At 35.5% G+C, this 15108-nt stretch overlaps 1 protein-coding gene across 9 annotated transcripts in view; it reads left to right on the forward strand.

Annotated features, from left to right (window-relative positions):
• The window catches only part of TUT4 (terminal uridylyl transferase 4), a 129245-nt gene that overhangs the window by 50017 nt on the left and 64120 nt on the right, over nucleotides 1-15108 (forward strand). For all 9 annotated transcript variants that reach the window (XM_027537244.1, XM_027537248.1, XM_027537246.1 and 6 more), the window contains exon 5: nucleotides 13483-13660. In XM_027537244.1, the coding sequence (XP_027393045.1) occupies nucleotides 13483-13660 (178 nt within the window). The remainder of the gene's footprint in view (nucleotides 1-13482; nucleotides 13661-15108) is intronic.

Here is a 15108-nt window from a genome sequence, read left to right on the forward strand (position 1 = left end):
TAACATTATACTTAATGGCGAAAACTGAATGTTTTCTTCTTAAGATAGGAAAAAGACAGGTATGAAAATGGTATAGCTGTGGAAAACTGTATTGTAGTTCCTCAAAAAGTTAAAAATGGAATTACTATATGATCCAGCAGTTATACTTTTGAGTATAAACTCAAAGGAATTGAAAGCAGGGTCTTTAAGTGATATTTGTACCACCATATTCATTATAGCATTATTCACAATAGCTAAAACATGGAAGCAACTCAGCTGTCAGCAGATGAATGGATAAACAAAATGTTACATATACATACATTGAAAAATACTGCCTTAAAAGGAAGGTAATTCTGATATGTCACAACATGGAAGAACCTTGAGTAAGTTAATGCTAACTGAAATAAGCCAATCATAAAAAGACAAATACTGTAATTATTCCACTTATATGAGATACTTAGAGTAGTCAGAATCATAAAGACAGAGAGTTGAATGGTGGTTGTCTGGGGAGATGGAGGAATGGAAAGGTTTCAGTTTTACAAGATAAAAAGAATTCTGCTGATGTGTGATGGTGATGGTTGTACAACAAATGAATGTACTTAATTCCATTGAATTGTACTTGTAAAAATGGTTAAGATAGTACATTTTATGTTATGTGTATTTTATTACAGTAAAAAAAATTGGGGAAAAAGATAGATATGTTCACTCTTAACCACTTTTATTCAGCGTTTTATTCGAAGTTCTAGCCAGTGAATTCAGACAAGAGAAAGAAAGGAAAGCTATCTAAGTTGGAAAAGAAGAAGTACAACTATATTTGTAGGTAAATGTGATTATTTATATAGAATATTCAGTGACGTCAGGGAATTATTAGAGTTAATGAATTTAGCAAGGTTGCAGAATACAAACTCAGCATGCAAAAGTCAGTTGTATTTTTATATACTAATAATGAATAGTACAAAAGTGAAATTCAAAAAACTACTATTACAATAGCATCAAAAATATGCAAAATTATGCACAGAAATTATAAAACATTCCTGAGAGAAATTAAAGAAGAGCTAAAGAAATGCAGAAATAAACCTTATGTGTTGGAAGAACTAATATTATTAAATTTCTTTCTAAACTGATCTGTACACTCAGCCCAATCCTGAACAAAATCCTGAATTGAAAGCCTAATTCTAAAATTCATCTGGAATATACACTGCTATATTTAAAATAGATAAGCAACAAGGACCTACTTTATAGCACAGGAAACTATATTCAGTATCTTATCAGTTCTGTTCAGTTGCTCAGTCGTGTCCAACACTTTGCGACCCCATGAATCGCAGCACGCCAGGCCTCCCTGTCCATTGCCAACTCCCGGAGTTCACTCAAACACAATATTTTATAATAACCTATAATGGAAAAGAATCTGAAAAAGAATGTATCTGTATGTATTTACGTATATATGTATGTATAACTGAATCACTTTGTTGTAACCTGAAATGCTGCAAATCAACTATACTTCAATAAAGAAAACTAAAAAAGAAGGAAGAGAAAAGCTGAAATTCCATCTGGGAAAGCAAAGGCCCTAGAAAATTTAAAAGAACTTTGAAAAAAACAAAGTTGGAGGACTAACAACGCCTGCCTTACAGACTTAAACTACAGTAATAAGGCAGTGTGGTACTGGCATCAAATAGACAAATAGATCAGTGGAGCAGAATAGTGAGTATAGAAATGGCACACTTATATGAACAACTGATATATATATATATATATTTTTTTTTTTTTACAGAGCTTCAAAGGTAATTCAGTGGAGAAATTATATTCTCTTAAACATATGAGTAGTTAAATATCCATGAATAAAGACCTTTGATCCATACCTTACTTATTGACCTAAATGTAAAACCTAAAAGTATAAAATTTCCAGGATAAGATATGGTAGAAAATCTTTATGACCTTGGATTGGGCAAAATTTCTTAGATATGATACTAAAGAGGAAAAAACTGATGAATGGACTTATTCAAAATTAAAAACTTCTGCTCTTTGAAAGATATCTTTAAAGAATGACAGACAATAGTAGCTGCAGATTGGGAAAAGATATTCACAAATCATATCAGGTAAATGAGTTGTATCTAGAAGAAATAAAAAACTTTTAAAACTCAGTAATAAGTACAGTAATCACTCCTTATTCATGGTTTTGCTTTCCATGGTTTCAGTTACCCTTGGTCAGCCATGTCTGAAAATATCAAATGGAAAATTCCACAAATAAAGAGTGTACAGTTTTAAACTGCATGCCATTCTGAATTCAGTTCAGTTCAGTAGCTCAGTCATGTCTGACTGTGAAACCATGGACTACAGGATGCCAGGCTTCCCTGTCCTTCAACTGTCTCCTGGAATTTGCTCAAACTCAAGTCCATTGAGTCTGTGATGCCATCCAACCATATCATCCTCTTTCGTCCCCTTCTCCTCCTGCCTTCAATCTTTCCCAGCATCGGGGTCTTTTCCAATGAGTCAGTTTTTTGCATCAGGTGGTGAAAGTATTGGAGCTTCAGCTTTAGCATTGGTCCTTCCAGTGAATATTCAGGGTTGATTTCCTTTAGGATGGACTGGTTTGATCTCCTTGGTGTCCAAGAGTCTTTTCCAGCACCACAGTTCAAAAGCATCAATTCTTTGGCACTCAGCTTTCTTCATGGTCCAAACTCTCACATTGGTACATAACTACTGGAAAAACCATAGCTTTGACTATATGGACCTTTGTTGGAAAAGTAGTCTCTGCTTTTTAATACTCTGTCTTAGGTTCGTCATAGCTTTTCTTCCAAGGAGCAAGCATCTTTTAATTTCATGGCTGTAGTCGTTCGCAGTGATTTTGGATCCTAAGAAAATAAAGTCTGTCACTGTTTCCATTGTTTCCCCATCTGTTTGCCATGAAGTGATGGACTGGTTGCCATGATTATAGTTTTTTTAATGTTGAGTTTTAAGCCAGCTTTTTCACTGTCCTCTTTGACCTTCATCAAGAGGCTCTTTTAGTTCCTCTTCACTTTCTGTCATTAGGATGGTGTCATTTTCATACCTGCAGTTACTGATATTTCTCCCAGCAATCTTGATTCTACCTTGTGCTTCATCCAGCCTGGCATTTTGCATGATGCACTATGTATATAAGTTAAATAGGCAGGGTGACAATATATAGCCTTGATGAACTCCTTTCCCAATTTTAAACCAGTCCGTTGTTCCATGTCTGGTTCTGACTGAATAGTGTGGTGAAATTTCTTGTTTGGCTTTGTCCTGCCCATGATGTGGGTATCTGCATAGTGTATGCTACCTGTCTGTTAGTTACTTGGTAGCCATCTTAGGTATCAGATTGGCTGTTGGTGGTATCACAGTGCTTGTGTTTGAGTAATTTTTACTTAATAATAGCCCCAACGTGCAAAAGTAGTGATGCAGGCAATTTGAGTAGTCTCTTAATGTGCCTAATTTATAAATAAAACTTTATCATAGGTATGTATGTGGAGGAAGAGAATAGTATTTACAGGGTTCAGTGCTTTCTGTGGTTTTAGGCTTCCACTGGAGGCCTTGGAGCATATCCTCCAAGGATGAGAGGGAACTACTGTAAACAAACAACCAAATAAAATATGGGCAAAAGATTTGAGCCAACATTTTATTAAAGAAGACATATAGGTGTCAAACACATGAAAAGATGCTCAACATTATTCTTTATCAGGGAAATCACTGCACTTATAAGAACAGCTAAAATTAGAAAGATTGACTCTGCCAAGTGTTGTCAAGGATGTGAATGAATGGCAAGTCTAAAACAGTGCTGGTGGAAATGTAAAATAGTATTGGGTTGGCTAAAAAGTTTGTTCGGGATTTTCCATAGCATAAGATGGTATAGAAAAACCTGAATGAACTTTTTGGCCCACCCAATAATCCACCTTTTATTTTAAAGGTTTATTTTTAAATTATTTTTTAATTGAGAGTTGGTTGACATACAACATGTTAGTTTCACATGTACAACATAATGATTCAACATATATATATTTTGTGAAATAATCACCACAATAAATTTAGTCAATACCAACTACCACACATAACCTTTTTTTTTCTTGAGGTGAGAACTTTACCTCAATTTTCACTTTAAGATTTATGCTTAGCAACTTTTCAATAGACAATACTGCATTATTAACTATAATTACCAAGAAGTATATATAAATCTTAAGGACTGATTGATTTTATAACTGAAAGCTTTTACCTTTTGGCTATGTTCACCCATTTCACTCACCCCCAACCACTAATCCCTGCCTCTGGCAATGACCAATATGTTCTCTGTATTAGTTCAGTTTTTGTTGCTGTTCTTTTTAGATTCCACATACAAGTGAAATCATACAGTATTTATCTTTCTTGGTCAGACTTCATTTAACAGTATGCCCTCAGGGTCCATCCATGTTGTTGCGTATGGCAAGATTTTCTTTTTTTTAATGGCTGAATAATGTTAAGTTGTATATATGGACCACATTTTCTTTATTCACTCATCCATCAGTGGACATGTAGGTTGTTTCCATGTTTTGGATATTATAAATAAAGCTGCAGTAAACATGGAAGTGCAGATTTCTTTTCCTGTTAGTGTTTTAATTTTTTTTGGATAAATACCCAGCAGTGGAATTACTAGGTCACATGGTAATACATCCATTTTTGAAAACACATTGGCAGTTTTTTAAAAGTTAAACATACAACTAATACATGAGTCAGCCATTCCATTCCTATGGGTTTACCCAAGATAAATGAAAGCATATGTCTCTACACTTACTTGTATATGAATACTCATTGCAGTTTTATGTTTAATAATTAGCCAAAGAAGTGAACAAATACATGTGGTATATCCATATCTTGTTATGCTATTTGTTGTTAAAAGGAGTGAACTATTGACTATACAACAACATAGATGGATCTTAAGTATCATGAGTGTAAAAAGTCAGAGAAAAATGACTATATACTGTGCAATTCGATATATATATAAAATTCTAGAAAATGCAGTCTAAGCTGTAATCGTAGAAAGCAGATTGGTAGTTCCCAGAATATGGGTGTAGAAGAAGGATGGAGTGATTACAAAGGAATATGAGGAAATTTCTGACAGAGATTGATATGTTTATTATCTTGATTGTGGTGATGGTTTTATTATATATATATATACGTCAAAAATGAACCAAATTGTAAAGTTTAAATATGTGCAATTTATTTTATATAAATTATATCCACAGTAAAGTTGCTTTTTTAAAAGCAGCCGAAAAGATAAAGTCATTCACAAAGGTGCAGAGGATGGGAATGTTGGCTGACTTATCAATAACAGCAGTAGAAGCCAGAAGACAGTTGAATAGTATCTTCAGAGTTCTGGAGGAAGGAAAAATCTCCTGTCAACATATGTTTATTGATTTTTTTGGCCACACCACACGGCATGAGGAACTTCCCTGACCAAGGATTGAACCCATGCCCCCTGCGTTGGAAGCACAGAGTCTTAAGTACTAGATCACCAGGGAAGTCCTTTTTTTTTTTTAAACTATATTTCTATACCCAGTGAAATTGCCTAACAGTAATGAGCACAGAATATATATATATATACACCCATGCATTTATTTTTATTTTATTCAAATATAGTTGATTTACAATGTTGTGTTAATTTCTGCTCTAAAGGATAATAATTCAGGTCAATATATATATACATTCTTTTTTTTTAAATCATTGGCCCATGGTCTTGTAAGCCAGTAACTTTTATTTATTTATTTTTGGCTGTGCTGGGTTTTCATTGCTGTGCATGCAGGCTTTCTCTAGTTGCAGCTAGCAGGGGCTACTCTTCGTTGTGCTGTGTAGGCTTCTCATTGTGGTGGTTTTCTTGTTGCAGAGCATGGGCTCTAGGCACATGGGCTTCAGTAGTTGTGGCACATGGACTCAGTAGTGGCATGGGCTTAGTTGCTCAGCAGCATGTAGAATCTTCCTGGTAGGGTTCGAACTTGTGTTCCCTGCATTGGCAGGTGGATTCTTAACCAGTAGACTACTAGAGAATCCCAGTATACATTATTTTTTTTTAAGTTTATTTATTTATTTGGCTGTGCCAGATCTTAGTTGAGGCACATGGGATCTTTGATCTTTGTTGTGGCTTGCGGCATCTTGGTTGCAACATGTGAGATCTAGTTCCCTGACCAGGGATTGAACCTGGCCCCCTGCACTGGAAGTATGAAGTCTTAGCCACTGGACCACCTGAAAAGTGCCCCATGTTCTTTCCAATATTCTTTTCCATTATGGTATATCCCAGGACATTGAATATAGTTCCCTGTGCTATAAGCAGGATCTTGTTGTTAATCCATGCTATATATGTAATAGTTTGAATATCTGTTAATCCCAAGCCTCTCAGTCCATCTCTCCCCACCACTTTTGGCAAACACAGATCTGTTTTCTATGTCTGTGATTCTGTTTCTGTTTCAAAAGTAAGTTCATTTGTGTCATATTTTGGATTCCACATACAAGTGAGGTTACATGATATTTGTCTTTCTCTGTCTGACTTACTTCACTTAGTATAATAATCCCTAGGTTCATCTGTGTTGCTGCAGATGGCATTATTTTATTCTTTTTTATGACTGAGTAGTATTCCCTTGTATATGTGTACCATGTCTTTATCCTGTTGATGGACATTTAGTTTGTTTCTGTGTCTTGGCCACTGTGACTGGTGCTACTATGTACATAGGAGAGCATGTATTTTTTCAAATTAGTGTTCCCTCCAGATATATTCCAGGTGTGGGGTTGCTGGTTCATATGGTTCTGTTTGTAGTTTTTTAAGGAAACTCCATACCGTTCTCCATATTGGTTGTACCAGTTTACATTCTCACCAACAATGTAGGAGGGTTCTCTTTTCTCCACAGTGTCTTTAGCATTTTCATTTGTACACTTTTTAACGATGGCCATTCTGACTGATGTGAGGTGGTACCTGGTAGGTTTGAGTCACATATTTCTAATAATTAATGATGGTGAACATCTTTTCATATGCCTGTTGGCCATCTGTATGTCTTCTTTGGAGAAGGATTGATTTAAGTCTGCCTCTTTTTTGATGGACCTAACAAGAGTCAGAAGAGGTGGCAAGAGTACACAGAACTATACATAAAAGGTATAGTTCTTATAAGTTCTTAAGTTCTTTAAGTTATAGTTTTTAAGTTATAGTTCTTAAATTCTTTTAAGGACTGGTGTGGTGTGGATGCTCACTTGGAGCCAGATATCCTGGAGTGTGAAGTCAAATGGGCCTTAGGAAGCATTACTACAAACGAAACTAGTGGAGGTGATGGAATTCCAGCTGAACTATTTCAGATCCTAAAAGATGATACTGTTACAGTGCTGCACTCAGTATGTCAGCAAATTTGGAAAACTCAGCAGTGGCCACAGTACTGGAAAAGGTCAGTTTTCATCCCAGTTCCAAATAGGGCAGTGCTAAAAAATGTTCAAACTACCAGACAGTTGTGCTCATTTCCTGTACTAGTAAGGTTATGCTCAAAATCCTTCAAGCTAGGCTTCTGCAGTACTTGAATTAAGAGTGTCTAGATGTACAAGTTGGATTTAGAAAAGGCAGAGGAACCAGAGATCAAATTGCCAACATTCATTGGATAATAGAGAAATAAGGGAATTCCAGAAAAAAAAAATGTGCTTCATTGTGCTAAATCCTATGACTCTGTGGATCACAACAAACTTTGGAAAATTCTTAAAGAGATGAGAATACCAGACCATCTTACCTGTCTCCTGAGAAAGCTGTATGTGGGTCAAGAAGCAATAGTTAGAACCTTATATAGAACAAATGACTGGTTCAAAATTAGGAAAGGAGTATGACAAAGCTGTATATTGTTACCCTGTTTATTTAACTTATATGCAGAGTACATCATGCAAAATGCCGAGCTGGATGAGTTACAAGCTGGAATCAACATTTCCAGGAGAAATAGCAACAGTCTCAGATATGCAGATGATACTCTGCATATCTCATGCCAGAAAATGAAGATGAACTGAAGAGCTTCTTGATGAGGGTGAAGGAGAGTGAAAAAGCTGGCTTAAAACTCAGCATTAAAAAAACTAAGATCATGACTTCCATTGCCATTACTTCAGGGCAAATAGAAGGGGAAAATGTGGAAGCAGTGACAGATATTCTCTTCTTGGGCTCCAAAATCACTGTGGATGGTGACTGCAGCCATGAAATTAGAAGATGCTTGCTTCTTGGAAGGAAAGCTATGACAATCCTAGACAGTATATTAAAAGCAAACAGATCACTTTCCTGACAAAGGTCTGTATAGTCAAAGCTGTGGTCTTTCCAGTAGTCATGTACGGATGTGAGAGTTGTACCATAAGGAAGCCTGAGTGCCAAAGAATTGATGCTTTCAGACTGTGGTGCTGGGGAAGACTCTTGAATGTCCCTTGGACAACAAGGAATTCAAACCAGTCAATCCTAAGGGGAATCAGCCCTGAATGCTCATTGGATGGACTGATGCTGAAGTTCTAAGACTTTAGCCACCTGATGGGAAGAGCTAGCTAACTCATTGGAAAAGACCCTGATGCTGGGAAAGATTGAAGGCAGGAGAAGGGGATGACAGAGGATGAGATGGTTGGATGGCATCACCAACTGGATGGACATGAACTTGGGTGAACTCTGGGAGATGGTGAAGGACAGGGAAGCCTAGTGTGCTGCAGTCCATTGGTTCACAAAGAATCAGATGTGAGTTAGTGACTGAACAACAACAAAAATCCTGCTTTCCTAGTACCATGTTTTGATAAGACAGTTTTTTCCATATTGAATGTTCTTAATATTTTTATTAAAAATAATTTGACCTTATATATGAACATCTACTTCTGGGCCCTCATTTTATAGGCCTCTGTGTCTGTCTTTATGCCAGTGCAATACTCTTTTGGTTACTGTGACTTTGCACTAAGTTTTGAAATCAGGAAATTTGAGTCCTCTAAGTTTGTTGTTCTTTTTCAAGATTGTTTTGGCTGTTTGGGGTCTCTTGAGGGTCCATGTGAATTTTAGGATTTTTTTTTTCTTTTTCTACACAAAAGTTGTTGGGATTTTGATAGGGATTGAATTGGATATGTAGATTGCTTTGGATACTACTGACATCTTAACAATATTGAATCTGCCAGTCCAGAACATGGAATGCTCAGTTGCTTAGTTGATTCTTTGTGATGCTATGGACTGTGTAGCCTGTCAGATTTCTCTTTCCAGGAGTTTCTCCCAGCATGGAATATCTTTCTTTTTTTTTTTATTATTCATGTCTTCTTTAGTTTCTTTAAGCACCATTTTGTCTTTTTCAGTGCATACCTCTTTCATCTTCTTGGTTAAATTCATTCTTAAGTCTTTTATTCTCTTTGATGCTGTTTTGGATGGAATTATTTTCTTCTGTTTCAAATTGTTTATTGTTAGTATATAGAAATGCACCTGATTTTAAAAATAATATTATTTATTTTTATTTTTGACTGAGCTCAGTCTTCGTTGCTGTGCAGAATTTTCTCTAGTTGTGGTGAGTGGGAGCTACTCTAGTTGTGAGCAGGTTTCTCATTGTGGTGGCCTCTTTTGTTGTGGTACACGACTCTAGGCGTGCAGGCTTCAGTAGTTGCAGCATATGGGCTCAGTAATTATGGCTCCCAGGCTCTAGAGCACAGACTCAGTAATTGTGGTGCATGGGTTTAGTTGCTCCATGGCATGTGGGATCTTCTCCGATTAGGGACTGAACCCATGTCTCCTGCATTGGCAGGCAGATTCTTTACTGCTCTGCCAACAGGGAAGCCCAGAAATGCACCTGAGTTTTGAGTGTTGGTTTATATCCTGCTGAATTTGTTCAGTAGTTCTGATGTCTGTTTTTAGACTTTTAAGGGTTTTCTATATACTAGATAATGTTTATTTGTGAATAGGGATAATTTTTTTTATTCTTTTTTAATGTGAATGCCTTTTATTTCTTTTTCTTGCCTAATTCCTTTGGCTAGAGGTGTTGAATAGAAGTGGTGAAATGGTCATTCTTTACTGGTTCCTAATCTCACAGGAAAAATTTCAGTTTTTCAGTATCAGATATGATGTTAGCTATAGGTTTTTCATACATGGTCTTATATAGCAGTAGTTTCATTTTGTTCCTAGTATTTTTGAGTGCTTTTACCACAGAGGTGGAGAAGGCAATGGCACCCCACTCCTCTTTCCAGTACTCTTGCCTGGAAAATTCCATGGATGGAAGAGCCTCGTGGGCTGCAGTCCATGGGGTCACTAAGAGTCCGACACGACTGAGCGACTTCACTTTCACTTTTCACTTTCCTGCATTGGAGAAGGAAATGGCAGCCCACTCCACTATTCTTGCCTGGAGAATCCCAGGTTCGGTGGAGCCTGGTGGGCTGCTGTCTGTGGGGTCGCACAGAGTCGGATACGACTGAAATGGCTTAGCAGTACCACAGAGGGGTGTTGTATTTTGTCAAATGGTTTTTCTGCACAGTTGAGGTTCTTTGTCCTTTCTCTCCTTTCATGCTGTTAAGATGATATATTACATCTTGATTGTTTTATGTTGAACCATTCTTGTGTTCTAGGAATAAATCACATTTGGTCATGGTGTATAATCCTTTTAATATTCTGTGAATTCAGTTTGCTAGTATTTAGTTGAGGATTTATTGAAAGTTTTTAAATAGAAGAATAACTGGTATGTGCTATGCTTAGTTGCTCAGTCATGTCTGACTGTTTGCGACCCCATGGACTGTAGCCTGCCAGGCTCCTCTGTCCAAGGGGATTCTCCAGGCAAGAATACTGGAGTGGGTTGCCATGCCTTCCTCCAGGAGATCATCCCAACTCAGGTATCGAACTGAGGTCTCCCACATTACAGCCTGATTCTTTATCATCTGAGCCACAAGGGAAGCCCAAGAATTCTGGTTGGGTATCCTGTTCCTTCTCTAGTGGAACTTCCCCACCCAGGAATCGAACCAGAATCTCCTGCATCGCAGGCGGATTCTTTACCAGTTGAGCTACCCAGCAAACCCAATAACTGGTATAAATACAGGGAATTGGATGAAGAGTCAGAGATTAGAAATGGGAGAATGATTAGGAGATTTTGCCTCCTGGGCAAATTTTCCAAGCCTAAACTAGTTCTTTCCATTATACCTCACCTCAGTAGAAGGCGCCACCATTTGCCCTGTTCTTAGCATAAGCACATTTGAGTCATCTTTGGTTCATCTCTTTCTTTCATATTCCACGTTCAAACAATTAGTAAATTCTATTGAATATGCCTTCAAAATATTGTGTGTTTCACATTTAGTCATTTGTCACATATCTCTACTTTTTGTACTGTAATCTGAGCTACCACCCTCTGTCACCTGAACTATTTTCAAGTTATTCCATTTCTTTCCCCCCACAATCTTCTTCACTTAGCAGCCAGAATTGTTCTTTTAAAATATATCATGTTATTTCCTGTTCATAGCCCATCAGTGGCTTCCCAACTTAAAATTCTAAACCCTTATCAGATTTTACAAGGTTGTACAGTATTTGGCTTCTACTTAACTTTTCAACTTCATAGTTGTGACATTTCATAGTCACATCTTTGTTACTGACCTTCAGACATTAGGCTTTTTTTGCCTCTGAGTCCTTGCATTTACTATTTCCTGTGTCTTGGAAAATACAGGGAATTGGATGAAGAGTCATAGATTAGAAATGGGAGAATAATGTGGAGATTTTTGCCTCTTGGGCAAGTTTTCCAAGCCTATTTCCTATGTCTTGAATGCTCTCCCCCAAGAAATTTAAATGTCTCTTTTCTTCACTACTTTCAAGTCTCTTTACCTGTTTAGAGTGATTTTGTCTACTGTATTCTATAGTAGCACCCTCTTCTCATTAGTCTGTAGCCTCTTACCCTGTTTCTTCTTAATAACATTACCTGACACTATAATATTTATTTATTTATATGTTGTCTGTTTTCTCTAATTAGAATATATGTTACAGAAGGGCAGGGACTTAATTGATCATATTTATGACAGGATATATATTGTGTTGATATGAGGATGATCAATGATATGAGGATATAAATGACAATATTTGATGGAACAGTATCCTAAAGGAGGTAGAATAGGCTTATTAATAGCATAGAGGAGTGTGTTCATTGATTGTCTTTTATCCATTTTCAATCTAGAAATACTTCTGTGTATATAAAGATAGTTTTGTTACATGTTAATTTTGTATCATTTTTTTCACTAAGTACGTTGGATAAATCCTGAAAAAAAAAAGTCCTGAAAACTGATATATCTGTTCATATAACTTGTATTTAGTTTATAGTTAAGATTGTAAAAATGATCACAGAAACTTATAAAAACAAAGTTGTCTTACTTTCTATGCTTAACTATTCTGTACCATAGGTAAACTTTATATAGGTTAAAATTGATTATGATAACAATAAAATTAGGAATAGACCAAAGTCTTTGTTTAGCCTTATTGAGTGTGGGAGGGGGAAAGAACAAATTTACTTTTGATTATTATTTTGGGAGCTCCTTTTCTCAAAAAAATAAGAGATTGTTTCTTGACTGAAATGTGATAATATGCCTTTATTATAATATTAAATAAAAAACGTAATAGATGGAGGAGATGCGGGTTCAATCCCTGGCTTGGGAAGATCCCCTGGAGTAGGAAATGGCAACCTGCTCCAGTATTCTTGCCTGAAAAATTCCTTGGACAGAGAAGCCTGGTGGGCTACAGTCCATGGGATTGCAAAGAGTCGGACATGATCTCGCATGCTGCACGCGCGCGCACACACACACACACACACACACACACACACACACACGATCTTCAGTTATGTTAAAAAAAAAATGAACAGAATAGTATGGGAGCTAGTGGATGATTTTCTTCTTTTCCTGTAATTTATGTAGCTTTTGCAGTTACCTGTATTTTTTAAAATCAGTATTAATTAATTTAAAAAAGTTACTGTGCATATATAATATAGTCCCTCTTTAGCTCCTTGTTTTAAATTGGCTTTCAAACTTATCAGAATAAAGATTTTTTTTAAACATTTTGCCTAGTTTTGTATAAAATAACAGGGAAATCATTTTTTAATGGGAGGTAGTATAATATATGATGATAGTGTTTAGAATGTTTTCCTGCAGTGATTTAATCTGATTACTGTACATGCCAGTCACAGTCAAGACCTTCTGCTACACCTAAGTCAGTCTCTTTTGGCTACAACAGAATGATCAGCTAAATGTTGTACTTATGGAATCTTGGCTTGTAGCATTTCATAATTTATGCAGACAGTAAAGTAAAACAAGTTTTATTTTTTAAATGTTTAATAACAGCTTCTCCCATAGCATCTCTCATTCTTTCAGTCCTGTTTCACAAAGGCAGGGATCTGTTTCTTTTGTTCAGTTTCATTTCCTAGGTGTCTTAAATCTGGCAATAGAAGATGAATATATGTTCAGTATGTCCTGCTCTCCTAAATATGAGGACATTAAAATAGAAGTCTCTTTTTGTATTGTTGTTATTAAACGTTACACTAACAGGAAAAACAGGAAGAAAGTGAGCTTCGTTCTCTGCCGCCTCCTTCCCTTGCCCACTTGGCTGCTTTAAGTGTTGCAGTTATTGAATTAGCAAAAGAACAAGGAATAACAGATGATGACCTCAAAGTCCGTCAGGAAATTGTGGAGGAAATGTCAAAGGTTGTAACAACATTTTTACCAGGTACAACTTCATTTTATACTTAGTTTTAAAAGTGATACAACTCTTCCTCTTACTTCCTCTTAAACTTAATGTTTTTCTTTCAATTTTTTTCTCTTCTTTTTTTCTACTTAAAAGTAGATGAATTTCATTATTTTATAAGTGAACTTTTTGGTGGGAGATAGTTCAGAAAAAGAAAAGGAAAAATTATAGTATGGTATAATTTTTGTAATAAGAAAAAAAGATTTTTAAAGTGTCAGATACACTTTCAAATAATTGCTTAGTGCTTGAATATGGTATTTTATATTAAATTTTCATTGTCATTGACTTCTGAATGGACATTTTAATCATATTTATTTCAGTTGTTTGTATTCATGCTACTCACTAAATAAAATTTCTTTTGCTTGGTTGTGGGGGAAATTAAGGATGTTAGAGGCAAAATTTGCACTTTTATTTCTTTTTTTGACTCTTGCTCTTTCTTTACAGAAAGCTTAAGTTTTGGGTTCAAGGGGGAATTGGGTCATTTATTATAGACATTTATGTATAGATTGTTTGCTTAGCCCTAATTTTTTTCCATTGATACTGAATTTACATAAATGTAAATGTATATTAAATACGATTTGTTTCTTACTACCAAAGGGATTTTGGACAGTTAATAAATTATAGTTTTATATGAAGCCATTGTGATATTTATAAGAAAGAATATAAATTGAAATTGAAAAATGTTATACTTTATTATTTCTAATAACTAATAATAAAATTAATAATGTAGTTTTATATCTAAAACACATTGGTATTTAAAATTACATATAGAAATAATTCACCATTATTATAAAAAATGAAATATTTAGGATTTTAATGACTTAGATGACTTTAGACATTTTGTGAACTTGAAAAGTAGAGTTTTATATGTATAACTGAGTATAAACTTATACTTTCTAATATACTAAATATGCCCATCAGTCCTAATCATGTTACTTTTCAACTTGTCCTCAGAGTTTTCCAACTCTGTTCATAGTATTTGCCTTATTATGATTTTTGAAATAACATGTTTGTTAGTTTGCAAAAGATGTAGGTGGCATGTTATCGTTTCCTTTATTTTGTTCTATGAACTCTTGAAAACTATAGTTTTTGGATTTTAGGTCTGCAATATCAATTGAGTTGGCTTCATTTTGTGTTTTTAAGAGCATTGGCTGAGTGTCTGTGATTCCTTCCCCATTTAAAGTGCTATTGCACATGTAAATAGAAATATCTAAAAATGTAGTTTGTGACAGTAGCCATGGCTAGGTTAGTACATTCTTTACTGTTACGTATTAAATGTGAAACATACTTCTGGTCATTCCTAAATGAATTATTACTAAAATTTTGTCTAAACACTGAATTTGTATGAGTTATTTCTCTCTTCCTGAACCCTATAAATGAGAAACCTTTTTATTCTTTTGTAGATCAGTTAGAAAAGGATATTATTGTTT

The sequence above is a fragment of the Bos indicus x Bos taurus genome, chromosome 3, assembly GCF_003369695.1.
Source record: "Bos indicus x Bos taurus breed Angus x Brahman F1 hybrid chromosome 3, Bos_hybrid_MaternalHap_v2.0, whole genome shotgun sequence".
Lineage (NCBI taxonomy): Eukaryota > Metazoa > Chordata > Mammalia > Artiodactyla > Bovidae > Bos > Bos indicus x Bos taurus.